Source organism: Felis catus, chromosome B1, assembly GCF_018350175.1.
Source record: "Felis catus isolate Fca126 chromosome B1, F.catus_Fca126_mat1.0, whole genome shotgun sequence".
NCBI lineage: Eukaryota > Metazoa > Chordata > Mammalia > Carnivora > Felidae > Felis > Felis catus.
Window position 1 is genome coordinate 137,050,328 of NC_058371.1, and position 26,551 is coordinate 137,076,878.

General features: G+C 42.4%; 1 protein-coding gene and 1 non-coding gene across 3 annotated transcripts; both read left to right on the plus strand.

The window, feature by feature from the left end:
* On the plus strand, positions 1 to 26,551 carry LOC101090352 (placenta-specific gene 8 protein-like). 2 transcript variants are annotated; one of them, XM_019829304.2, is made up of 5 exons: positions 1 to 149; positions 17,673 to 17,801; positions 19,807 to 19,931; positions 24,530 to 24,651; positions 26,342 to 26,551. In XM_019829304.2, exons 2-4 carry the CDS (start codon positions 17,702 to 17,704, stop codon positions 24,632 to 24,634), a joined length of 330 nt encoding a protein of 109 aa, XP_019684863.1. In that variant the 5' UTR covers positions 1 to 149; positions 17,673 to 17,701; the 3' UTR covers positions 24,635 to 24,651; positions 26,342 to 26,551. The 2 variants fall into 2 exon arrangements, with proteins under 2 accessions (XP_019684863.1, XP_019684862.1); XM_019829303.3 differs by lacking the exon at positions 1 to 149 and adding an exon at positions 2,409 to 2,494.
* LOC111560354 lies at positions 11,711 to 11,843 on the plus strand. Its single transcript, XR_002742099.2, has one exon. It is a non-coding gene; the product is annotated as a small nucleolar RNA SNORA18 (small nucleolar RNA).

Below are 26,551 nucleotides of genomic sequence, written 5' to 3' on the forward strand. Positions count from 1 at the left end.
CCTCTCAGTTCCTTAAAATCTGCTGAGCTCAGGCTGGGACTTTTGTCTGTACCGAGGTGCTCCTCCCACCCCTCTCACGACCGACCGACCGGCTCCTGCTCTTCCTTTGGCTCTGTTTCAGGGAGGCCCTTCCTGCCCCTCCGTCCAAGGTAAGCCCCCCTTCTTCCTATCCCCCCCCCCTTATTGAGAATCTCAGCCCCTTGACAGTTTTCTTTAAGGCCCTTAGAACAATGTGTGACTCTTTTGTCCATTTATATGTTTCCTTACGTTTTATTTGTGTTTGCGTGTGTTTTTCTTTTGTCTTTCTCCCTTATTAGAATAAAACCCAACAGGCATCTCAACAGCAGGGAACCTGACTGTTCCTGCTGGGTCCCCTAGTGTTTCACACAGGCCTGATGTGTATAATAAATTCTCAATAAGGATTTGTTGACTGAATGGTAAAAAGGATTAGAGACTAGAACATAGGTCCTGGGAAGTTGATTTCACCCCAATCACAGATGACCTGGTGAGCTTCTTTTAATTGCTTGATTGGCATAAATGGGCAAAATCCCCCAGACCTGGATCCTTCTCCACTTGATAGATAGATTCCTTTTCCTGTTCATGAGCGGCTGGCTTAGACTATAACTCTAAAAACACTTTAATGTTATTCCGCGAGATCCTGACTTACATGCCTTTGCCTGGTGTGGCCCCAACTGTAAAGTCATGCTGATGACAAAGCCCTACCTTCTCCAAAGGGCTCAGCGTCCAGCTGAGGGGCTAGGCAGGTGCAACGTCCAAGGCAGGTGGAGGAGAGGGTACTTAGGGGACTGGAGTGGAGTCGTGAGGAAGGGCAGGGATGACAAGGGAGGAGTGAAACACAGCTCTCTAATGCACACCTTTCCCGTGGCCACATCCTTCCCTCCCATTATCTCATTTAATGCTCACCACAGTCAACACACTTAATACTTTTACCACCATTTATAGTTAAGAATAGTGGCAAAACGTGGGCCTGGGCTCAAGTTTCACAGTCCCAGATTATCTGCTCCAGGGCCCTTGGCCAAGGCACTCTGTTTCTTTGTCTTTATTAGGAGGATAAAAACAACTAATATATAACTGATACATTCCTCAAAATGAAACAATTCTGTGCTTGGCACATAGCAGGTCCTCAATAAACCACCACCTTTTTTTTTTTTTTTTTTTAAGAGATCTGCCCAAGAGCCACATAGTCAGTGGCCTAGAACTTGATGGCCTCTTGCTTTGTAAAATGCCAAGGATATTTTCTATACGGTCTGTGCAGTGTGTCTACCTTCCCCGGCTGTGAGCTCTTCCAGGACAGGCATGACATCGCCTTTTTTATCAAGTGGCCTATGTGTGCAGTGACTATTGCTCGCACGGTAAGGTTCTGAAATAAGATAGCATTTTATACCGATAGTGTACCCAGCGGTACATGTGAAATGTTAATAGTCTAGGCAAATGTCCCTCGGAGATAAGTGAGCACTCATGAACCCTTTCCCACTTATCTTGGGCCTCCAGGAACAACTCCCTCTGTACATACGTCTAACCTGGGGGAACAGAAAACAGTGTAAGTGATGTGAGTCATTCAAGCTTTATGTTCAAACACCATGACAGAAAGTACAACTCATTAGGGTCACACCAATAGGAATTAGGGACACTTTAACCTTGGCTAAGCTAACACATTTTTAGTCAGCAACCTGGAAGCAATTGAGGTTTTATATAGAGTATTGTGTATTTACGTGCCTCTCTAATGATTCCTTAAGTGAATCATTCCCTCTTCCCTTCCCTCGCCCAATTCCAAAGAGCTGCTGTTTCCTATTAGGATTTTTAGTTAAATCCCTCCTCTTGCTCTCCTCCCTGCTCAGGCCCTCTGCATCCTTCATTCACTATGAAGTTGTGAGACGGACGTCGGTGTCGCTTTTGAGAAACCAGGCTCCACGCTGGCACCAGACAGGTGGCATCAGCTTGCCACTGACCACATCCCTGCTCTGCCCCCTACCCTTCAAGAGATATTCTCATCCAGCTCCTTAGCTAGGAATGTAAGTCCCAACAACCCAGCCAGAAGGAAGGTTACATATCTCTTCAGCATTTCTGAGACCTCAGACCAGCTGCCCAATGCTTACTTTTAAATGCATTTCATGCCCCTTAAATGCCTTGGGGAGTCAATAAATTAGAGAAACCCTAAATAAATAAACAAGCCTTGGATCTTCATAAAACATGTTGTCTAATCATAAATAAGTCTCACCATGGTGTCAGGCAAATGTCACAGAAAATAATATAATGAAATTAAATGCAGTGTGTATTTTCTTAAATAGAAGAACATTGACCCCCAAGGCAAAGAGACAATTCCCACAAGATTGCAGTCGCCACCTCCTAATTTTCCCCACCCCTAACCCCTCCCTCGCTGACTCCAGCCCTAAGGCTGAAGCCAACAAAGCAGTCGTGTTCCTGAGGCTTCTCCAGTTTAACCCGGGCTGCTGTCCTCTGTAGTTAGAGTGTGGTAAGTATTACTGAGATACAAAGTAATACATTTCAGTTGTGTAACCTTTTCTCTTTACCATCTTCTTTAAAAAGAAAAAAAATTATTAAAAAAATAAGAAACTATAAAGCTAGTAAATTCTTACCATGTAATTAACACAAGCCAGGGCAGAATTGAATGGTAGGTATTCATCATGTGTCTCACCGAATTTTTTTTTTAAATCATATGTCTGCAATATGCAATTGTCTTTTAAATTAAATTTGGCTGTAGTGACTCTTAAGAGCCTAGGTATATCATGACTGTTTCTTTAAAATGTGCTACTAGAAGATACATTTGTATGAGGAAAAAAATATTCTTTATCCTTAAAGAAGAAATCATCATATTACCATTAAGACTCGTGTGTTTAAACATAATATTTTAAATTGCTTCTAGAAAGTTTCTTGTTTTATGATTGGTTTCAGGATTTGCTGTTGGAATTAGTTTTGCTAGTAAGGAGGCACGATTCTGCTTTCCATCATTTTGAGGTTTATCATTACTGTCAGAATTAACTCTAAATGTCTCTGTTTTATTAGGGGGGAAAAAACCAATTTTTTTGAAATTGTTGGGATCTGGCCACTTGTTACCTTTCCTGATTTGTAGCATTGTTATTATCAGCAGTAACACCAAGGCAGCTCTCAGTATTTTCCCTGTCCAGGGAATGATTAGCTTTTCTCACTGGCATGATTTAGAGGAAAAGGAAAAAAGAAACTTTTTTCCCTTCCTCTTATATCCAGCCCCTAAGAAAAACACATTTGTTATAAATGGTTATTTCTGACATCTAGATGTCTAAAGACTTTAAAATTATGTGTATGAAACTTACAATTTCTATATTCATACATTTTTCATTCAGATGTTTAAAAAAAAATACCCATTGAGTGTCTGCTCTGCTCCAGGCCCTGTGGTGGGATAAAAAGTTGAGTGGAGTTATGTCTCTGACTCCAGAAGAGGAGAAGGACCTGAGAACAGCTTACCTTAAAAATATCCAGGACCAGACAGACATCTTTAAATGTCTTAAATGCACTGAAATATATATGATGTGCTACCTGTCCACACCCTCTCATACGTAAATAAGGGTGAAGTCCAATATCATTATGATTATTTCCCTCAAGGATTACATTTATTTGAGCAGGGAGGCTAAATATTTTTCTAAAATTTTCTCTCATTTATTTTACTTTATTGGCCCAGCTTTATTGGTGCCCTAAGGATGTGCTTCATTTACCTCCTGGTAGGTAACCAACCTTGGGAGCACTTGATGTGTTAGCAAAATGTACAGGAAGCCCAGAGGACTGAGCAGGCATTCCATCGGTGGCCATCAATTTTACTGAGAAATCTGCACTTAACATTGCACTGATGCTCTCTTGGGTTTAACTTGGGGGTAGTGAAAATGGAGACAGATGTGGATTTAATGGATGACCCTTTTAGTACATAGACAATGTTTTGGAAGAGTACATCTGGAGGCTTTTGAAAAAAAAAAAAAACACCATTATAATCAAGTGTTTGTATAGTCTGCTGCCTCTTCCCTGAACTAAATTTGTCATCATTTAAGTGTTCCATGGCCACAAGTAACTGTATTCTCATTGAAATTTTGAGACCTATGTATACCAATGAAAGCATTTGCAATGGTTTTGTTGTTTTCTTATAAAGTACTGGATGGGTCCTGCTCAAGTTTTAGATTACTGACACCATCCAAATTCAACAATCTGGAAGTTTTGATTATTAATTTTGTGGCTAAAGACCAGAACTATCTGAGCCTTATTTCCATCACCAGTATGAGTAGTTAGCATTGGGGATAGGGGATAGGGGTGTGGAGGGAGAAATTCTTCCACCCACCCACCATAAAATAAAATTTAAAATCATTTAATAAACTTGACTGTTTACCAAACACATTTTTTTAAAAAATAAAGTCTGTTCAAGATGTTCTGTACTGAAGTGGATGCAGCTGTTAGCTGGCTGTATTGACTTACCAGGTAAGGGACCTTAGGCCCACATAATTTAAAAGGACAGGTAATTCCAATTCAAATATGAGTCACAGCAAGATTTAAAATCGAGTGCATGCTTCATAAGTCTTCTAGTTCTTTTAGCCAAACTATTAAGTCTAAGACATCTACAAGGCTGCTATACTGTGGATATGACCAGATACCAGATATGCTATACCAGATATGGGGGAGCCAAGCCCTCTGCAAATCCAGGAGCTGGTGATACCCTCTTCTCCTTTTGGGATTCCTCTTTGCTGAGCTCCTCATGGAGACAGAGTTCCAGAAAGACTTGAAGAGAGAAACAGAATAAAGGCAAGGCAGGAGTCTGAGGAAACAGACCATTACCTAAGTGAGAAATCTGGTTTTAAGTTGAGGGATTTCAGGGACTTTGCATATGAATTAGGACTTTAAAGTTAACTCAAAAATTGATTCAGTCAGTTAATTGTATTTATTTTTTTTTTCAAGTTTATTTATTTATTTTGAGAGAGAGAGAAAGCACCAGTCATGGAGGGGCAGAAAGAGAGGGAGAGAGGGGATCCCAAGCAGTACTATCAGTACAGAGCTCCATGTGGGGCTTGAACTCATGAACCATGAGACCATGGCCTGAGCCGAAGTCAGATGCTTAACGGACTGAGCCACCCAGGCACCCCTCAATTAATAGTATTTCAACCTTTAATTATGCAGATTGAAATAAATTGTGCGATAAGCTGGAAAAACTCCAACTAAATTGTTTCTTAGAAAGAAAGACCCTCTCTGCTCTTTTACACCCATCCAAGAGTCATAGTAAGGGTCTTGGCTAATCAGAGAATAACAATCCTGAGCTGGAGCACAATGATTGGATACCACTTCTACAAGAGGTGAACACCTGCTCCCCAAGTGTTAATGAACAGAAAGGGGAGTAACCTTCTCTATACTGTAGGAGAAATGGATTTATCGCTTAATTTAAAAGAATCTTCATTAAAACATGGTCCTGTACATGAATTGGTTTTTGCTGGGCTCAATACAAGGCCATTACATCACAAATCTCGGTAAGGTTAACTTCGCATGGTAGATTTACCAGAGATTTTTTTTCTTTTGATCGTTTTGTGATTGTTAGAGTATCTTCACTGAGCATATTATTTTGGCTACATTTTTATAATTATAGGTATTTGCAGTAAAAATGTAAGTGGTAGGAGAAATTTGAAATTGGGGGGGAAATATGTGTTTTATTTTTGTGTAAAAGACTTAAGTGCCACTACTTCAATATTCAAATCATCATTTCGGATGGACTTTCTTTAACACAGCGATTTGCAACCCTCACCACATCTTGGAGCCTCCTGGGACACATTAAAAATATCGGTTCCAAGGCCGCTAACCCCTTTGCCCAGGCAGTGGTTCCGCAGAATCAGAGTGGAGCCAAGTGGTTGATATTTTTAAAAGGTCAACTCATTACATTATCTAAGATTCCATGTTGCAATTCTTTTATCTCCATAGTACTGACCAGGAAATTGGTTCCCTAAAATTGTACTCCAAGAGTGTTTTACTGCCTTCTTTTATTGTCACAGTGGGTGGGTTTCATTAACACCTGACATAAGCATTTTCCAGGTTCTATGGTACACAACTTTGGGACTTTGATCACTCCTATGGTCACATGCAATTCATCAGCACATGCAAAAGATGTACCTCTTAACAAAACACTATATGCTTCTTTTAAATGGATCATTCAAATGTCAGTTGTATGTAGCCTTTGTTGGCCATTTTTCGCTTCTCAGCTTCCCCCCCAGGGAAGGCCTAGAACTGGTGTCTGAGGAAAACACAGTCTTCTCATAAATATGCTTTTAACTTATCTGCACTTTGAGCTAGGATGGCTGTTAACTCAGTCTGTGCTACACTAGGGTGGCCTTCTATTCAGGTGTGTGTCTTGACTGCCTCATTTAATTTTGATGACAATACATTTGCCTTAAATGCCTTCCCTTCTGCATCCCTGTTCCTATGCATGATAAGCAACCTTCATGGGGAATCCAAACTCTGGTTCTCACCAAACACTTTTAATTCAGCCCCATTGCTGCCCAATTCTTACCATATCATAGCTGGTTAAAATACTCATGGAGGGTTGTCCGAAAATATACATCCAGTGTTTCTCTGAACAATCTACAAAATTTGATTTTTAATCCTGAATCATCCAGATGATCAGGGGGATAAGTAGTTTGCTGGGATCATTTTAGTTTCTCATAGATTGCTTTCAGTGATTCTACTCCAGCATTGTGCTTTAACCCTATACTAGGAAATAAGTTCATGAAAGTCACTGTTCTATTTATTGTAGAGATTCTGTTAAAGGCTTTGACCACCACATGTCATATATCATCTCCTTTTTGAGGACCTTGATGAGAAATTTCTCTAGGTCTCAATCTGTTCTTATTTTATAGACATGGTCAGTTCCCTAAATGTTTGTGTTCCCTCTTTGCTTTGCCTGATGGGAAACTCGGAATTTTATTTGTAGCCCATGGCCAGCAATATACAGAAATTTTAAAGCATGTGCTAAATTTGCTTCAGACTTTACTTTCCCTGTGCCCAATTTCTTCATTTTCCATGTTACATCTTGTTATATTTGTAAGTTTGTAAGACGCTCAAATCTTTGTAAGAACAGGATGAGAGTATTAATCAAGAGTTTCTCAGCCTTGACACTATTGGGCCAAATAATTTATTGTTGGCAGGAAAGGGGGATTAAATGGAGGATTAGGAAGAAAGAATGGGGGGTGGTACCCTTGACCTCTCTCCACTAGACGTCAATAGCAGTTCCTGGTACTGGGGAGGTACCTTGCCCATAACAGATTTATCTCCTACTTTTAGGGAAGAAGGGCGAGAAAAAGAGGTCAAATGACCTTCCAGCCTCTGCCATTTTCTCAAACTCCTTCGGCTTAATACAGTCAACATGCCAACTTGCCATATTTTAGGGTGGTATATCCTGAACCCCAACACTTAGTATTTTCTAGGCTATGTGCAAGTCACTGTCTTTGGGGGATGCAGATAACTGGAATCCACTTTCACCCTCAGAAAACCTGCAAATGAAAAAACAAAACAAAACAAAATAAAAAATGTAAGCGTTCGGTTTGCACATATCTGAGTGTCATATCTGAAGCTGATATAGCTTCTGAGAGCTTCCCCGATGACCCTGGGGAGAAGGAAGTTGAGACACTGTTATTGGCTTTTAGAGGCAGCCAAGTATCAATAGTGTGGCTCATGCCCAGTGTGCTGACCCCTATGTCCAGTGGGCTCTGTGCCGCATCATGAGAGAGTTGAGCAAGGGTGAGTAGGAAGACAGGCAAATCCAACTTGGAGGATTAGGAACGGCTTCATGGAGGAGGTGGCATTTGATATGAGAGCTTAATGGGTAAGTAGGGAAACAAGGGGCAGGGTCTCACAGCAGGAACAGGGCGGAGGGAATTCCTGAAGAGTGGTGTGCAAAGTGGCCTGAGAAGGGAAGGAAGCGGTAATCAAAGGACTGGAAAAATCGGGTGGATCTTTTCCTGAAGGTGACCAGTTTGGGAATGAAAAGGCATTCTTCCCCTAGAACCACTTACGCCGGAGAGCACATTAACAAATTTTAAGATAAAAGTAGAGAAGAAGCTGAATGAATTAGGTCACCGAAGAAGGAGTGTGGGAGAATGACAACAGAGACCTGGGAGGTTCCAATATATCACTGTTCTTTATCCCTGACCTTTGCCCCAGTTCAAGGTTTTAGTAAGAACCTTTACTTCCTTGATGAGGATAACGGACTCTCCTGGTGTCAGGAAAATTCCCAAGCACAATCAAATAAATAAATATTCCTGAGAGGCTCCTCATTTATGGATTACCAAGCAAGCATGAGGGGCACCTGCGTGGCTCAGGTCATGATCTCACGGTTCATGAGTTCAAGCCTCATGTTGGGCTCTGTGCTGACAGCTCAGAGCCTACAGCCTGCTTCAGATTCTGTGTCTCCCTCTGTCTCTGCCCCTGCCCCACTCGTGCTCACTCACGTGCTCTCTCTCTCTCTCAAAAATAAACATTAAAAAGAACATTTTTAAAGGATTACCAAGCATAAGCACCATTTTTAACAAAAGGGAAAATGTTTTGGAGTGGCTTTTTGGTTATAAAAATTATTTAGTTTAGGGGCACCTGGGTGGCTCAGTTAGGTGTCTGACTCTTGTTTTTGGCTCAGGTCATGAGCTCACGGTCAAAGGGGTGGAACCCCACGTTGGGATCTGCACTGATAGTTCAGAGCCTGCTTGGGATTCTTTCTCTCCGTCTCTCTCTGCCCCTCCCCTGCTCACGCTCTCGCTCTCAAAATAAATAAATGTTAAAAATAGACATTATTTAGCTAAAATTAGGAAATGCCATACCTTCAATTATACACACTCATTTTTAATTTTACATATAACAGAGTTTTCGTTGTTCGGGCTAACATTTCAGAAATGATGCGATTGGTCGTACATCATCCAAGGATCGTACTCTGATACAGACAATGCAGGGTTCTGTAGGCGATCCAGATAACTGACTCCAGATGCAGACTCAGACCCAGGACTAACAGCAGGCCTGTTGTGGTGTTTCTGGGTGCTGGAGAAGCTCAGGGAGGAAGATTCCCTGGAGGAGCAGGATCTGAATGTGTCTGGGGAGGGAGGGAAACCGAGAAGTCAGATACTGGTAAACCTCCTTTCCCCACTCCGAGTCTATAATATGCAGAAGGGATATATCCTCACCTATGGCCTACCATGGAGGCTTCACTAAGTTGTGCAGAATGCCCTCCCCACATCACCCCACCACCCCAGACAGTGACCAAAGGCTTTTTGTTTCCAGATATTATTTAGTTTAAATTCAGAAATGTCATACTTTCAATGATGCATAATCATTTTTAAATTTCCTTATAACTGAGAGTTTCCATAGTTTGGCTAAAATTTCAGAAATGATTTTGTAGGAGATGAAAAATAATTTACCCTCTATGCTTCCAAGTTCTCAACTGGGGCCCCTGAAACAAAATACGGATTAAGAAGAGAAAAAACAGAAGTTTAGTATGCGTATATCTCATGTACACGGAGATATGCAGGAAAATGAATAACTCTCAGAGGTGGCTTAGAATTTGGGCTTACACACCAGCTTTCAGCTAAAGGCACTGGAGAGAAAGTGTAGGGAAAGCCAATTTTGGGGAGGGGAGCAGGTAAACAAGATTAAGGTTTGTAATGAAGATTTGAGTCCATACTTTTTCCACTGATGAGAGTTTCTTGTGGTATAGAATCATCCCTCTCTTTCTGATATGAGAAGGGGACACTTACAAATGGAGATTTTCCCTTATAAATGTAAATTTCCCTTATTGGGTAACTTCCTTGTATTCAGAGCTTCTCCTATGTGTGCTGTCTCTCAAAATAATCAACTAAAAATAACTCTTAAGCCAGAGAGGCATATTTTGGAATGGCATTTTCTGGTCTACACACAACAGGTGCAAAGTCAGAGTCCCCATGTGATGCGGAGACTGCATAATTCTGCTTGAGACGCAGGGGGGTGGGACAACTGGTTCCAGATGCAGATGAGACCCAGCACTAAAAAACAGGCCTGCTGGGGGCTGTTTGGGTGCTGGAGAAGCTCCAAGTGACTCAAAGCAGGGGCTTCCCAATTGAGGTTATTTACTTTGCTTTTCCAGAAATGGGTTGCATACAACCCATGGAATGATCTGGTAGAAAGCTGAGAGCTGGAAGGAGGTAGAGGAGAAAGGCAGGATGGAAACAGAGGGAATGAGGGGACTAGGGAAACTCAAGTCAAGTGACATTCAGCAGTTTGGTGGATCCCAAGGGCATAGCTGAGACTGGTGGAGAGAAATGGAACCCATGCAGGCCCTGGGCCAATCAATTGGACTCTGTCCTAAAGATAGGACTTGGTCGAATGGAAGAGCATGGACTTCAGCTTTAGCTCACCCACCTGGGAACCTGGCTGCACTGCTCCAAGTATTTGGTTTCAAATTAGGAGAAAAGATTATTATGAAACTAGAATCCCCTCACATACCTAAGATTGCTTAACATGAAATCTGGCAGTAGAAACTGCTCAAGAAATTTCCGTTTCCTTCCCTTATCCATGAATAAACAACTGCATTCCCAGAGGAAATGCTCTTGTAAGAATTTAGATAGAAGTAATAAATCATGACCACCGTTAGTGTCCTTTGGCCTCTCCCACTCTGTGGGGGGTGGGAGACAGCTTCCTGCACAACCTTAGGGAAGCCTCTTTGTTCTGGCCTCCCTTACACCAATCCCAATCCTGTAAACTGGGAGGCAGGAACTGCCCCCCACCGTGGAATTATCTAATTCCAAAATCATTCTCGCAACTGTCCAAATAAATACAAAAGGCCTGGTTAAATTTGAATTTCAACTAATGGATGAAAACCTTCTTAGTGTAAGTATGTCTCAAATATTGAGTCTTACTTATTCAAATTTAACAGAATCTCCTTTATTAATTTTCCTAAATGCGGCAACCCTGTTCAATCGTTTAACCGTAATTTGTGCTTTTCTGAGTCTTAGGCCTAGGCTTCTGCTTCCCAGCTTCTGTAGCAACCTATGGGTAAAATGAAAGATGGTGGTACCAACAGGTATTCCAAGGACATGGGGCAAATAGAACTCTCATCCTTTACTGATGGGAGCATAAATTCCACTCCTTCACCATACTGTTTGATACTTTCTACCAACCCTAGGGCCCAGCAATTCTACTCCTAGATGTAGACACAACTGAAATACATACCTGGTCCACCTAAAGATGGGTACAAGAATGTTCATAGCACTGCTATCCCATTTCTAATAGTCCAAACTAGAAACAATACAATGGTAGCGTGGATAAATAAGTTGTGCATATCTATAGGATGATTTATTATATGACAATGAGAATAAGTGAATTATTGCTATACACGACATGGTCGAATCTCACAATCTTAAATTTGAGCGAAAGAAGCCAGACACAGAAGAATAAATAGTGCATATAATTAAATATATGTAAGGCTCAAAAGCAGGCAAAACGAGGCTCTGGTGTTTAAAGACAAAGTAGAAGTTGGGCAGAGGGGTATGAGTTCCTAAGAGAGTTCAGGAGGGCTTCTGTGGTGCTGGTAACGTCCTTCTTCTTGAACCAGGCTGTGGTTACAAGGACTGTTCACTGTTAAACTCATCAATCATCCTTATGAGCTCTGTACTTGACTACATGTATATTGCACTTCAATTAGATGTTCACTGAAAGAGTTGAGGTCTGTCCTGATGGGGCTTTTTTCTCTGCAGACCTACATTGTTGGAAACACCTCATGGAGTACATGTGTGGTTTCCTTATTCACGGAACTATGTGTTAGATCTGTGGGAAAGAACTACAAGACGTCTCTCTGCTAAAATTATGTGAAAGACCTAATAGTCAACTTGTTTAAATCTTAGGTATTGGCGTATCCCAGCAATCTGTACAATTCTGGGGTGTGATAGTGTAGGGGTGAATATGACTCAAACTCATTCATGTTTAGAGAGTGTCTGAAATTGAGAACCAGGCCGATCCCTCTACTCTGACCCTAAACGTGTCCCTAAAGTAAAGAAACTGGATCCCAAAGAGTACAGGTGGAGAATTTGTGAAGCATGTCCATATTCAAGTAAAGGTCAAAGAAGCCCAACCGAAAGAACTCTGGACTGACAGTGACAACTGTGGATTGAACAAAAGTTCTTTTTTTTTGTTTCTTAATGTTTGTTTGTTTATTTATTTTGAGAGAGAGAGAGCAGGGGAGGGGCAGAGAGGGAGAGAGAGAGAGAGAGAGAGAGAGAGAGAATCCCAAGCAGGCTCTGAGCTGTCAGTACAGAGCTTAATGCAAGGCTCAAACCTATGAACTATGAGATCATGACCCATGCCGAAATCAAGAGTCGGATGCCCAACCAAATGAGCCACCCAGGTGCCCTGACCAAAAGTTATTTAAAAAAAAAAAAATTTTTTTTTAATGTTTATTTATTTTTGAGACAGAGAGAGACAGAGCATGAACGGGGGAGGGTCAGAGAGAGAGAGAGGGAGACTCAGAATCGGAAGCAGGCTCCAGGCTCTGAGCTGTCAGCACAGAGCCCGACGCGGGGCTTGAACTCACGGACCGTGAGATCATGACCTGAGCCGAAGTCAGATGCTTAACCAACTGAGCCACCCAGGCGCCCCCCAAAAGTTATTTTTAAAAGACAATTTTGGGGGCACCTGGGTGGCTCAGTCAGTTAAGTGTCCGACTCTTGGTTTTAGCTCAGGTCATGATCTCACTCATGGTTTCGTGAGTTCAAGCTCCGCATCGGGCTCTGCGCTGGTAGTGTGGATCCTGCTTGGGATTCTCTCTCTGCCCCTTCCCCACTCACACTGTCTCTGTCTCTCTCAAAATAAACAAATAAACCTAAAAAATAATAAAAAATAAATGAAAGGGCTATTTTGAAGATTATGATTCTGACTTTGGAGCACCTTTAGTGATGGGCAGTAGAAGTTACCTTTTCTTCCTGAGCAGGTCTTGTTTGCTTTGGCTGGCAAGATTATAATCCCAGACTGGTAGAGTCTGTGGAAATAATAATAAAAGCTTTAGAGTCCCAAGAACTGAATTTAAATCCCAGCCCTGCCACTCTGTTACTGCAGACATGTACCTTTCTGTTTCTTTCCCTTTCATCTGTGGCCTCGTAGAAGAAATGCCCTTGTCTTACAATATATAGGAGAGTGTAAAGGAGGGGTGGGGATTCTACTTGTTTCCCTCCAGGACCAAGTACTCTCTTTAATGTAACTACTACTCAGGAAGAATTTGTCCCATGCCAGCCACCACTCTAAGAGCTTTTCAGATATTATTTAATGCACCTGACAGCTTTGTTACTATGTAGTGTGCATATCCCCATTTCACAGACTCAGGACAATGAGGCACGTGGAAGGGAAGTAACTCCCCCAAGGTCATTAGCTAGTGACTGTGGAGCTGGAGTCTGGCCAGTGTCCATGATGGAAACCGCTGGATCCTGCTGTCTGGTCCACCTTCCCATCTTTGGGTTTCCATAATATTTCTTGTGAGGTGTCCCCATGTCTTCTCCCTGAAAGACTGGGAAGAGGGTGCAGGGCAACACTCCCTCCATCTTCGGGACAAACCTCATTTCCTCATCTATAAATTAAAGAGGTTGGACTAGTGATCCTGACTTTCCTTGGCTCTGGCATGTAACCTCTCTGCCTCCATTTTCTTTTTTTTTTATTTATTTATTTTTTTTTTTAAATTTTTTTTTCAACGTTTATTTATTTTTTTGGGGACAGAGAGAGACAGAGCATGAACGGGGGAGGAGCAGAGAGAGAGGGAGACACAGAATCGGAAACAGGCTCCAGGCTCTGAGCCATCAGCCCAGAGCCCGACGCGGGGCTCGAACTCGCGGACTGCGAGATCGTGACCTGGCTGAAGTCGGACGCTTAACCGACTGCGCCACCCAGGCGCCCCATCTGCCTCCATTTTCATGTCTGCAGTAGAAAGCATCTTACCAGCCTTTATTCCCTGAGTGCTTCAGTGTGCTGGGAACATTAGAGATCAGGGTTAACTAGAGATCAAACACGAACACACTTTGGAAAGTAGAATGCTCCTTGCGAACATCAGCCATTGTTATATTGGCAACATATCACATTCAGGTTTTTTTTCCATCTGCTTTCTTGCCACTGAAACTCTCTTTAGATTCTCCCTCATGTACGTGGTAGTTTGCAGTTTTCAAACTTGATCTTACTTGAGCCTGCCAAATACCAGCAATGACTAAAATCCAAGCCTTTAGGGGTGCCTGGGTGGCTCAGTCAGTTGAGTGTCCAAGTCTTGATTTTGGCTCAGATCTTGATCTCGAGGTTCATAGGTTTCAGCCCCACGTCGGGCTCTGCGCTGACAGTGTGGAGCCTGTTTGGGATTCTCTCTCTCTCTCCCTCTCTCTCTGCCCATCCCCCAGCTCTCTCTCTCTCTCTCCAAATAAATAAATAAACTTAAAAAAATAAATAAATAAAATAAAATCTAAGCCTTGAGATTCCTACCCCATTGTTTACTTTATCACCACACTGTCATTAGCCTTCTGGAGCTGTGACCCCACGCACTATCCTTGCTACTTAGCAACGTTTAGTCTAAAATAGACACAGGGGAGCATATGTCAGGTCACTGGCAATAAAGGTAGCACAGTGCTTAATAGACATAGTCTATTGACATAGTCTTAGAGATGACTGCAATACAACAAACCATGAGAAAAGTGGTATTATACCCATTTTAAAGATGTTAGGGCACCTGGGTCGCTCAGTCTGTTAAGCATCTGACTCTGGCTCAGAGGTCATGATCTCGCGGTTTGTAGGTTCAAACCCCGTGCTGGGCTCTGTGCTGACAGCTCAGAGCCTGGAGCCTGCTTCGGATTTTGTGTCTCCCTCTCTCTCTGCCCCTCCCCCCGCTCACAAGCTCACACGCTCTCTTTCTCTCTCTCAAAAATAAACATTAAAATTTTTTCAAAAAAAAAGAATATAGACTTATTGGTATACTTCTTTCTTTAATGATACACATGCAGCAGCCACAGCTATGCGTACATTTTGTCTGTAATGATTTTTCCAGTATACATTTTGAAGGTAATGGATAATTCATCCTTGAGGCCAGAAGTATATCTATAGCATTCCATACTGAGCAGCCCACTACCTGCACAATTTATTCACTTTCTGTAACTATTTCTTGGATAATAGATTGAGCTCACACTGTGTGCCCGCTCTAATTAGATGGTGGTAGGAAAGGTATCATAATCCTCCTACATAATCAGAGAGGAGAAAGACCTTTGGACCCCAATGAAATATCTATCTAGCCCTGCAGTTTCAACATAGTTCCTAATGTGATTTGACAGTAAATATAGAGCCTTCTCAACCTGGTGGTTTTCCCTTTGTGTCATAAAGCAGGTTCTCGATAATAAATATTAGAGGCACCTTTCCAAGGCAGTCCAAAGTGCCTTGGCTTTTATTATTCCGTAAAACCTCCACCCCCACCTTTTGTTTAATTTTTTTTTTGATGTTCACGTTTGAGAGAGATAGAGAGAGACAGAGCGAGCAGGGGAGGAGCAGAGAGAGAGGGAGGCACAGAATCCGAAGTAGGTTCCAGGCTCTGAGCTGTCAGCACAGAGCCCGACACAGGGCTTGAACACACAGACTGAGAGATCATGACCTGAGCTGAGGTTGGACGCTTAACCGACTGATCACCGAGTCAAAACCTCCACCCCTTTTATAAGGACTCACCTGTTGGGGGAATCAACTGATCACAGCCATGGATTTCAGCATATACAAAATCAATCAGGAAAAAGAGCAGGGCAGAGGAAGGGCTGAGAAGACTGGCAAAGGCTGAGAGAGACCTGTAAATCAGAGCTCCATTGCTGTCTGCTTCACAATTGCCTCTTAAAATGTTACTCACCTAGGGCCCCCCCCCAGCTAGTGAATCAGAATCAAGTATAAGTGTTTTGCAGCCAAGCACTAAGGATGAACCTAGTGCACAGCCAGGACTGAGATGCACGGTGGGAGCATCTTTATTTTTTTTAATGTTTATTTTTGAGAGAGAGAGAGAGAGAGAGAGAGAGAGAAAGTGCACAAGCAGGGGAGGGGCAGAGAGAGAGAGGGAGAGGGAGACACAGAATCTGAAGCAGGCTCCAGGCTCTGAGCCGTCAGCACAGAGCCTGATGTGGGGCTCGAACTCACAAGCTGTGAGATCGTGACCCCAGCCGAAGTTGGAGGCTTAACCAACTGAGCTACCCAGGTGCCCTGCAAGTGGGAGCATCTTTGACTGGGGCCTTCCCTGACAACATGGAGGAACAGGTGGACAGATAATGGGGCCTTGCACCTGGTTAAGGGAAACGTTGCAGGTGAACAGGGACCAAGGCTACAGAGCACTGCATATGGTTAGATATGAAGTAGTAAAGAAGAAAGCTTTAACATTAGTCGTTGTGAAACCAAACACATTCTCTCCCTTGGGAGTTCTGACTGGTTAAAGCTCAGGAGACTTCACTTGATCACTTGATGAAATCTAAAAAGTATAGGTACCACTTTGTTCAAAGGACACTCTTCCTTAGTGGTTTTTCAACTATTGCATTTTTCTGTGGAAGCTTGAAGCACCACCCCCCTCACCCTTTTTTTTCAGATTCTGGACTGATGATTTCACACAAAAAAAATTAATCATTTTTTGGGGTGCCTAGGTAGCTCAGTTGATTAAGTGACTGACTTTGGCTCAGGTCATGACCTCACAGTTCATGGGTTTGAGCCCCACGTCAGGCTGTGTGCTGACAGCTCAGAGCCTGGAGCCTGCTTCAGATACTGTGTCTCCCTCTCTCTCTCTCTCTGCCCCTCCCCCATTCATTCTCTCTCTCTCTCTCTCTCTCTCTCTCTCTCTCTCTCTCAAGAATAAATAAACATTTAAAAAAATTAATCGTTCTTTTTAAGTAACCTAAGACATCTGTTAGCTATCAGGACACCACTAGTAATTATGCAATGAAGGCTGACATTAGCTAGAAGCATCTGTGTGATGGCAATTTTTTGGAGAAGAACTCTAGCTCACAAAGTTCTCTTAAGGAGAAACTGAGATAATGTCTGTGCAATCACTTTGGATTCTTTTTATGTTTTTTTATTTATTTTTAAGAGAGAGAGAGAGACAGAGTATGGGGTGTGGGGCGCACAGAGAGAGGGAGACACAGAATCTGAAGCAGGCTCCAGGTTCTGAGCTGTCAGCATAGAGCCCGACATGGGGCTTAAACCCACAAACTGTGAGATCATGACCTGAGCCGAAGTTGGACGCTTAACCGACTGAGCCACCCAGGCGCCCCTCTGTGCAATAGCTTTGTAAAAGTTATTAGAATTACTATTAAATAAAACACCTCATACGCAAAATAGATATTGGTCAGGATACGGTTGTCTTGAAAAAAGAAGAAAAAAATCCTCTTGCCAATAAAAAGAGAAAAAGATCAGAGAAAGGGGCTACAACCCCCCCCCCAAGAAAACCTGTGAAAGGAGCCCTCACCCCATCTCCTTGATGTTTCTAATTGCCTAGTATCGACAATATCTGGAAATGTCTTGTTAAGTCAGTTGAGTGTGGCCACCCCTCATTAGGAGAGATGTGATGAAATGTCTTCTCAACTGGAATCTGCGTGATATCCAACCAATACAGGCAGGCGTTTAACACTTTTTTGGGTTTGTTTTCACAGGCAGTGCCCTTCGGAACTTAGCCTTAGAAATGAATCCCGTTGTTTCACAGCCAGGATATGGGACCGGGGGTGTGATGCATAGTGACTGGCAATCTGGCGTATTTGACTGCTGTGATGACCTGGGGATTTGTAAGTACACGTGTTATTGTTCTTCCTCGGTTCCCATAATGCAGGCTCCTGACTTAATAAAACTCATCTACTCATCCTGCCATTGAGCTCCCGCTTTATGGTCAACTCAGAAGTCACAAGCTGCAAGCCCGTGGGTGGATTTAGCCCCCAGATATGTTTTGTTTGTCCTGTACACAATGACCTCTCTTCGTGCATTACTTTAAAAATACTAGGAAACATATAAAATCAGATTTCACATAAAAATCTGGCCTCCCAATGTAGATTTCCAGCTTCTCTTGGAAATCTTGGAAAATATGGAGAGATGAGCCTTCAGCACACATGGTGGGGGTCTGCTGCTGCTTAGCATGAGCTAATCCCACTGAAGGAGATTCTCATTCTAGTTTGCCATATGTATTTATGTCCACCATTGTCTATTCTGTGTTTTTTGTCTCAATCTATTTCACTCATTTTAGCTGTGCGACCTTGAGTTTGTGATCCTTGCTTAGATCGATCACCTTTTGCAATTTTCCACCTCTTAGTATCACCATGTTCTTGACATATCGGTCTGGTTTGTCTTCTATTTACTTCTCCCTCTACCTACAATGCCGTCCCGTGTTTCCCAGCTTTCAGTGATGTTCTTGCGACTCTTGTCATTGTTCCATTTCAGGAAGCCTTGCGGGTTTTTAGCTTTACTGAAATCTAATTGTTTTCTACAACAAAACACACTCTTTATATGAGAAACCTTTTCTTATTTCAGAGTCTCATGCCATATGGGTTGCAGACATCCTCTGTGGGGCTCATCTTTCCATTGTGTGTAAGAAATAGCCTCCTTTTTTGTATGTGATGGAAGTTCCACCAGGTTCTTTGGACATAGCCAAAAACAATCAATCAAGAAACCACAGACTCTCTTATCATACCAGAACTCCACCCCAGAACTTTTCAAAACAGATTTTTACTCAAAGCATATTTGAGAACAGTTTCCTGTTTGTTTCTATTTTCTTTTTTTTATTTTTTATTATTTTTAAACATTTATTTATTTTTGAGACAGAGAGAGACAGAGCATGAACGGGGGAGGGTCAGACAGAGAGGGAGACACAGAATCTGAAACGGGCTCCAGGCTCCGAGCCATCAGCCCAGAGCCTGACGCGGGGCTCGAACTCATGGACCGCGAGATCGTGACCTGGCTGAAGTCGGACACTTAACCGACTGCGCCACCCAGGCGCCCCTATTTTTTATTATTTTTAAACATTTATTTATTTTTGAGACAGAGAGAGACAGAGCATGAACGGGGGAGGGTCAGACAGAGAGGGAGACACAGAATCTGAAACAGGCTCCAGGCTCTGAGCTGTCAGCACAGAGCCCGACGTGGGGCTCGAATTCAGGAGCGAGATCATGACCTGAGCTGAAGTTGGCCGCTTAACCGACTAAGCCACCCAGGTCCCCCTGTTTCTATTTTCTTAAGCCCTTTCTCTGCCTTACAGAGACTCTAAAGTGAAATTGCGCTCAACTTTTTAAACTACCAATACACATATCCCTTAATTCCTGCTTGCTTCCATCCACATGATGAGGACAGTGCCCTCCTTTTGCCTGAATGACCACCTAGAAACTATTTCTGCTCTTTGTAATGATTTCTTTACACAGTGTTTTCTGCCCCTAAACACCCTCCCATGGTTTTTCCACGGCTTCTCAGACATCCTGACGCCACAAACTTCCTCTGCAAGCGTGACCCGAATGTAACAAGGGCAGGGAAGAAAGATAATGGGAACAATCTCAGACTGGCAAGGCAGGAGCTTTTGCAATTAAATCTGACCCGGTAATAATGACTCACAAATTATCCCCAGTTCCTGGATAGCCGGCTCTAGAAGCAAGACACTGAGAGCCAGGTGACAACATTGTTTCCTCCGAGTCTCCATTAAAGTCATTTCCTGAGCCAACATCTTTTTGAAAGAGGTGTGATTTCATTGAAAGCATGGTGACTTTCACTAACTCTTCTATGTGGCTTCCCCCACTTCCTCCCCGCACCCAGGCCTCTGTGGGACTTTCTTTCCCCTATGCCTTTCCTGTCAGATCGCCTCTGACATGAACGAATGCTGTCTGTGCGGAGCGAGTGTCGCCATGAGGACCTTGTATCGGACGCGATATGGCATCCCGGTAAGTCACCCGTGTGCACGGTGAGGCGTGAGCCCAGATACCAGAGGGCTCCCTTCAGTCTGACCACAACTGTGTGATTGCCCACCCTGCCTTCATGGCTTGGCCCTGATCTTTTCTCCACTCCTGTCCTAAATGTGTCAAGTGATTACCAGGGGCTGTGCTGCCACGGACACCATGGAACGAATTAGTACCACAATCTTAAATTGTTCCAGTAGGTATGTCCCTGAAACAGTTGCTGGAGGTGAGTAGGTGAGGAACGGAGGGCCCTTAGCCTCTCCTGGCTTTACTCAGAGTCAGACATAGGACCCTACAAATCTGCAGGCTGAGCCACAGTTAGAAAGCCGTGGGGAGAAATGGAGGTGTAGTGGATCCCTTCACATCTGGCACGTCTGCCTTCTAAGCCAGTGTTCATTCATTCAAAAGTGATTATTACGCATCTGGACCCTGGCTAAGTCCTATCGTATTCATTCATTCAACAGGGATTTATCCCGTACATGGGACATGCCGATTCCAGAAGCTAGAGACACCTCAGTGAACAAAGCAAATCAAAAGCCCTGTCTGCGTGTAGCTTACATCCTTTTTCTTCTTATGTTTTTGAGAGCTTTATTTGCACATAGTTTCAGACTTAAAGAAAAGTTGCAGAAATAATACAACAACAAAAAAGAAATAATACAAAGAATTCCTGAATACCCTTCACCCACATTTCCCAAATACTAAAATCTTGCCACCTTTGCTTTATTTACTCTTTCCTCTACCTCTCTGTCCCTTCTGTTTTATTTTTTCCAAAACATTGAGAGGAAATTACAAACTTGATGTCCTATTACCTGTGTTACAGCATGTATTTCTTAATAGTAAGGACGTTCATTTATATAACCATAACATAATGATCAAAATCAGGAATTTAACACTGATACAACACTATCAGCTAATATGTGGATCTTATTTAAACTTTACCAATTAACCCAATTAACATTCTTTGGATGAGAAGAAAATCAATCTGGAATCACACATTTGTTCAACTGTCATTCCTAGTTTGTCTCCTACAATAGGGAATAGTTTCTCACTCTTTCCCTGTCTTTTTTTCCTCCCAAGTACAGATCAGTTATTTTGTACACTACCCTTCAATTTGGTGTGTCAAATTTGTCTTCATGGTTAGACAGGTTTTACACTTTGGCAGAACCTCCACAGAACTGACCCAATATGTGCTGTGCTTCATGTCAAGAGGCACATGACATCGGTGTATCCCATTATGGTTGTTTAATTTGATTACTTAGTTAAGATATAGCGTCTGCAAGGATTCTCGACAGTAATGTTGCCTTTTTCCCCTCTATAATGTGTAAGCACCTTGGTGAGAGATATAAATATTTTATTCCTCATCAAACCTTCACCCACAAGGAATAATAGCCATTGACGATTCTCGCCTGGATCAATTGTTGCTATGATGGCTGTCAATGGCAGAGCTTACATTCTAATAGGAGAAGATGGCCACAGTGTAACTAAGTAAACACTTTATAGGGTGCTGATGAGCGGTACAGAAAAAATAAAGCCAAGATGAGGAATAAAGAGTGTTGAAGCATTCTAATTTTATTTTATTTTCAGCATCATAAAATGTATTTTCATCTAAACAAGGTTTATCCCAGGAATGCAAAGATGGTTCAGTATCAGAATACTCTATTTATAGATTCAAAAAGAAAAGCCATATGATCATCTCAACTGATGCCGAAAAAAGCATTCAACACAATTCAATACTCATCCACATTTTTAGAAAGGGAGTTCTAATTTTAAGTATGGTTATCAGGGAAGGCCTTGGTACAAAAGTAAAGACCTAAAAGGATGAGAAGTTGACCCACCTGGGGGTCTTCAGCCAGGCAGAGGGAAGGGCACCACCAAAGACTTTTAAAGTAGAGTTTATCTGGAATGTTCCAGAAACTGCAAGGGGCTAGGGAGGTAGGTATAGAGAGAGTGAGGGGGTGAGGGTAGGATGTCATAGAAAAAGATGACATCAGAGCAAGAGTTAGAACTTCTAGGGCCTTGAAGACCATTATAAGAACTTTAGCTGTTACTCTGAGTGAGCAGAGAAGCCATTGAAATGTTTTAAACAAAGAAGTGACATGATGGATTTTTTTCCTGAAAACTTAGCCTCTGCCCCAATCACTGCTCCCATAGAAACGGGAGCAAGTTCTTAATCTCCCTACGCCTCAGCCCCCTCACTTATTGAATGGTCATAATGATACCTCCCCTTGGTGGTGTAGTAAGAGTCATGTGAAATAATGTATGGACAATGTATATACTATCTATAGCACAGGATCTGGCAATTAACAAGTGCTCAGTAGGGGTGCCTGGGTGGCTCAGTAGTTTGGGCGGCCGGCTACAGATGATCTCGCGGTCTGTGAGTTTGAGCCCCGCGTTGGGCTCTGTGCTGAGAGCTCAGAGCCTGAAGCCTGCTTCAGATTCTGTGTCTCCCTCTCTCTGCCTCTGCCCTGCTTGCTCTCTCTGTGTCTCTGTCTCTCTCTCAAAAATAATAAACATTGGGGCGCCTGAGTGGCTCGGTCGGTTAAGCGTCCAACTTCGGCTCAGGTCATGATCTCACAGTTGAGTTCAAGCCCCGCGTCGGGCTCTGTGCTGACAGCTCAGAGCCTGGAGCCTGTTTCAGATTCTGTGTCTCCCTCTCTCTCTGACCCTCCCCGGTTCATGCTCTGTCTCTCTCTGTCTCAAAAATAAGTAAACGTTAAAAAAAATTTTTTTTTAAGTAATAATAAACATTAAAAAAATTTTTTTTAAATAAGTGCTTGGTAAACAACTACTTTTACTTCTGTTCTTTTCTTCGAGAATCACTCAGCTGTTTCACAGGGCAGAGGTGTGTTCAGAGCCTGACTCATTTCTCCTGCGTGCTTGCTCAGCTGCCTGACTTGCTCAGCAGCTGCAAGTGAGGCTGCTCTCATTCATGCTATTCTTAAGGCAGCATAACACACAGAGGTTCTTAATTTTGTGCCCTGACCTTGAACTTTCTGCATTGCATGCAAAGTGTCATTCATATGTACTTATGTATATGGTGTGAGGGTAAAATTCTCAAAGCAACCCAAAACCTCAACATGGAATATAGGAAGGGGAACTTAGCTGGATCCTGGAGATAAGGGGTTAGGAAACACTCAACATATAGCAAACTGTTTGACTCTCTGCTAAGTCATTTGGTGGCATCAATTTTCTCATCTGTCATGAGGAAGTTGTGCAAGATGATTCCTAGTTCTAGGATTCTAGGATAAGGTATGGTTCCTCGATGTACAATGAAGCAATATATTTATAGACAGTGTATCTCTATTTCCTCCTTAGAACAGACCTAAAAATAATTCCCTGGACTGATTTGTATCATTCAGGCTCTCTGCTTTGTTTCTCTTTCATATCCATGGAAAGTTTTATGGGGCTGGTACAATGCAGCCTCTGATCTGCGCTACCCCCCCACCCCCCCCCACCCACCCCCCACCCCCCCCACCCCCCCGCTTCATGGACACAGTCAAGAAAGCATCCCTTTGGCCAGGAAATAAGAGAGAAGGAGAAAGAAAAGAAAGAAACAACCACTGATTGTACTACTTGCTGGGATATTATTTTGATGTATATTTACTCATTTACTACTTGCAAACTCCTGTGGTACAGGAATTGTTACCTCCCTTTATAGATCTGGAAACCATATATATGAGAAAATGAGAAAGGCTTAAGGTCATAGAACATGTGAATGTTGGAATTGTTCACCCATTGTCTCCTGCACCAGAATAGGAGTCCTTTCAAAGGCATGTCTCCCAGAAGGTCATTGAGGACCCAACTGGACCCTTCCATTGAGAAGGCCCCCAAATCCTTGCAAAGTACTCCATACCATGGTTTGCCAAACAATATTCATTACTTTCTTCTTTTCCCGATAATTTGCACATCTCCTTTTCTCCTAACACCCCCCTTTGCAGAACTTGAGAGAGGTCAACGAAATTGGCCAGAGGGATGCAGTGTGGAGCCTGGGCTGGCACTACTTGCAAGCTACAGAAAATTTGTGCATTTCACAATCGGCTTTAAAGGGAAGCATTTTAGAAGAGATGACAGAGGACTCGGGCTATAGTTGTAAACTGCAGATCATTTGACATAGTGTCACAAGGGCACTGGCTTGAAAAAAGAAAGACCAAGAGCTGCCACCAATTTGTTATGTGACCTGAACAAGTCATTTAGCTTCACTTGGTCATCAGAAAAATGAGGATAATGTCACAGAATTCTCATGATAAAGCAGTAACATACAATGTACCTTTTTTAAATGTTTATTTTATTGATTTTGAGAGAGAGAACAAAAGCAGGGGAGGGTCAGAAAGAGAGAGAGAGAGAGAGAGAGAGAGAGAGAATCCCAAGAAGACTTCATGCTCAGCTCAGAGCCCAACACGGGACTCAAACCCAAGAACCATGAGACCATGACCTGAGCTGAAATTAAGAGTCACTTAACCGACTGAGCCACCCAGATGCCCCCAATGTACATTTTAAAGAGTTCTGAAAAACTATACACATGCAAGGAATTGTGTGAATGTATTTATGGGATATATGTTGACCCACTGTTTGTTTTTCCACAGGGATCTATTTGCAGTGATTTCCTATGGCTGGGATGTTTCCCTCATTGCACCCTTTGCCAACTCAAGCGAGATATTGAGAAAAGAAAAGCAATGAATGCTTTCTAAAAAGGGCTTACAACTTGGTAAGTTGTTGGGAATTCTTTGATTTAGGAGTAACAAAACAAACTCTCAATAACATCTTTTATTTCCTTGGTCTTCTCTCACAAACACATGAGACATCCCTTACAAAATGGGGGACAAATGATTTTTAATTGCCAGGCCACACCAACAGTCGGTAGTCAGCTTCCATGGTTTGACAGGGCTAAATCTGATAGGATAACAACGAATCCTGGGATTTTTTAGGTTGTCTGCCACAGGAGGGGTGGCTGTGTGATGCACCAAGTGAGCATGCCACATGTCAACCACGTATATCTTAACTAGACCATGACTTAAGGTGGTAGAGATATGTATGTGACCAGACCTTCATTTCCCTAAGTATGGTTCCTAGATCTACTGTTACCAACAGTAACCAGTTGAGGTGTTATACTAAACGTGACTGCGTAATGTGCCTAGTTCTGTGTTCTTGATGACATCAGAATGTTAATGTAACAATCCTTCCTCCAAAGTGATGGGAAGCTAGTTTTTAGTCTCTGTAAGTGTGGACAATTCACCCAGTTATGCCAAATTCTCAAAGCCCCCACTATGAAGAAGAGTTACTGACTTTTTCGTGACTATGTTATCAAAATTGGGTAGCTGCTCAATTTACCTGGTTTCCTAAGCTCCCCTACTCACATTTTTAATCTTCTGAGTTCCTGTTTCTCTCAGGCAAGCAGGTAATAGTTTACTTGTCCTGTCTTTCAATCTCTTATTGCCAGTCCCCGTGGAATTTGCAATTAATGTTTAGTTTTCACGTGGAAATGGCTATTATCTATAAGATCCTATCTCCCAAGAGGCCTTTGAGAATGTTTGATTAGGATGGTACATTCACGTGCATAATAAGTTGTCACTGGCCCAATCTGTCCTTTTTTAGTTATTTTGCCACATGCTCCACAAAACAATGTCCTCTCCATGAGCATTTTAGTTCATTTCATGTTGCATTTTCATACCATTTTAGTATCCGAGCATTTGTCTCCCAATTGCTTTCAACCCTCAATGACTGAAATGCAGAGTCAAGATGGGGCGTTTTCTTATCATCCCTCTTCCTCATTTACCTGCTGAGAATTGACTATTATCTCTCTTTCCAAGCAGTGACGTTTGTTAAAAGGCCTGTGTTAATAACTTGACTCAGAACCTGATGCCAAAGTAGCCCTAAGGGAAGGAGGATGTGACAGTTTACTGGTATAGTCATCCGGTCAATGAAAAAGATTGTTTAGTGTTCTCTGCCCTTTGGAGACTCTTAACTTGGCATGGTTGATGATTCATTGACATTTGATAACAGAAATTAACTCTGGCAATCTACAGAGTATTCTATTGGTTCCCTCAACCACCTAACGACAGTGCCTGACACTCAGTAGGCACTTAATAAATATTGTGGAAGAATAACTCAATGCAACTTTCAAGCAAGGAAGCATAATGAGGCCCTCACCTAGGAGATTCATGTGAATCTTAACTGGTGATTGTGATTCTTTCTAATAGATTGTACTGAACCAAGGACCATGATTTGATGTAAATTTTAAATATGCAGCAATTTGGCAGTACGGTTGGGGTGGAACAGAAGTTTCGATTTTTGGAACAAGATAATATAAAGAAAGAAACTGATAAGTCCTGATTTGTTCATTCATTCTCTCTTTTCTTTTCTTTCCTTTTTTTTTTTTTTTTTCCTGATTTCTACAGGTCATATTCACAATGTGGTGAAAGAAATGCTGGAATGACACACTGCACCTGCTGTGCTATCTCACCCCAAATCTTAGAAACTAATTCAACTAATCATATGGCTTCCAATGGCTTCAAGACCTTTTTAATTTCCAGTTTATTCCAAAAGAAGTATATTTCCCATGCTGTTCTCTAAAATGACTGCTATTAAAAAAATGAACATCCTCCACA

Coding starts and splice junctions, on each gene's coding strand:
- LOC101090352 (XM_019829304.2), top strand. CDS start 17,702: ATGAATCCCGTTGTTTCACAGCCAGGATATGGGACCGGGGGTGTGATG. Junction 17,802..19,806: donor CTGTGATGACCTGGGGATTT/GTAAGTACACGT, acceptor CCCCGCACCCAG/GCCTCTGTGGGACTTTCTTT. Junction 19,932..24,529: donor GGACGCGATATGGCATCCCG/GTAAGTCACCCG, acceptor GTTTTTCCACAG/GGATCTATTTGCAGTGATTT.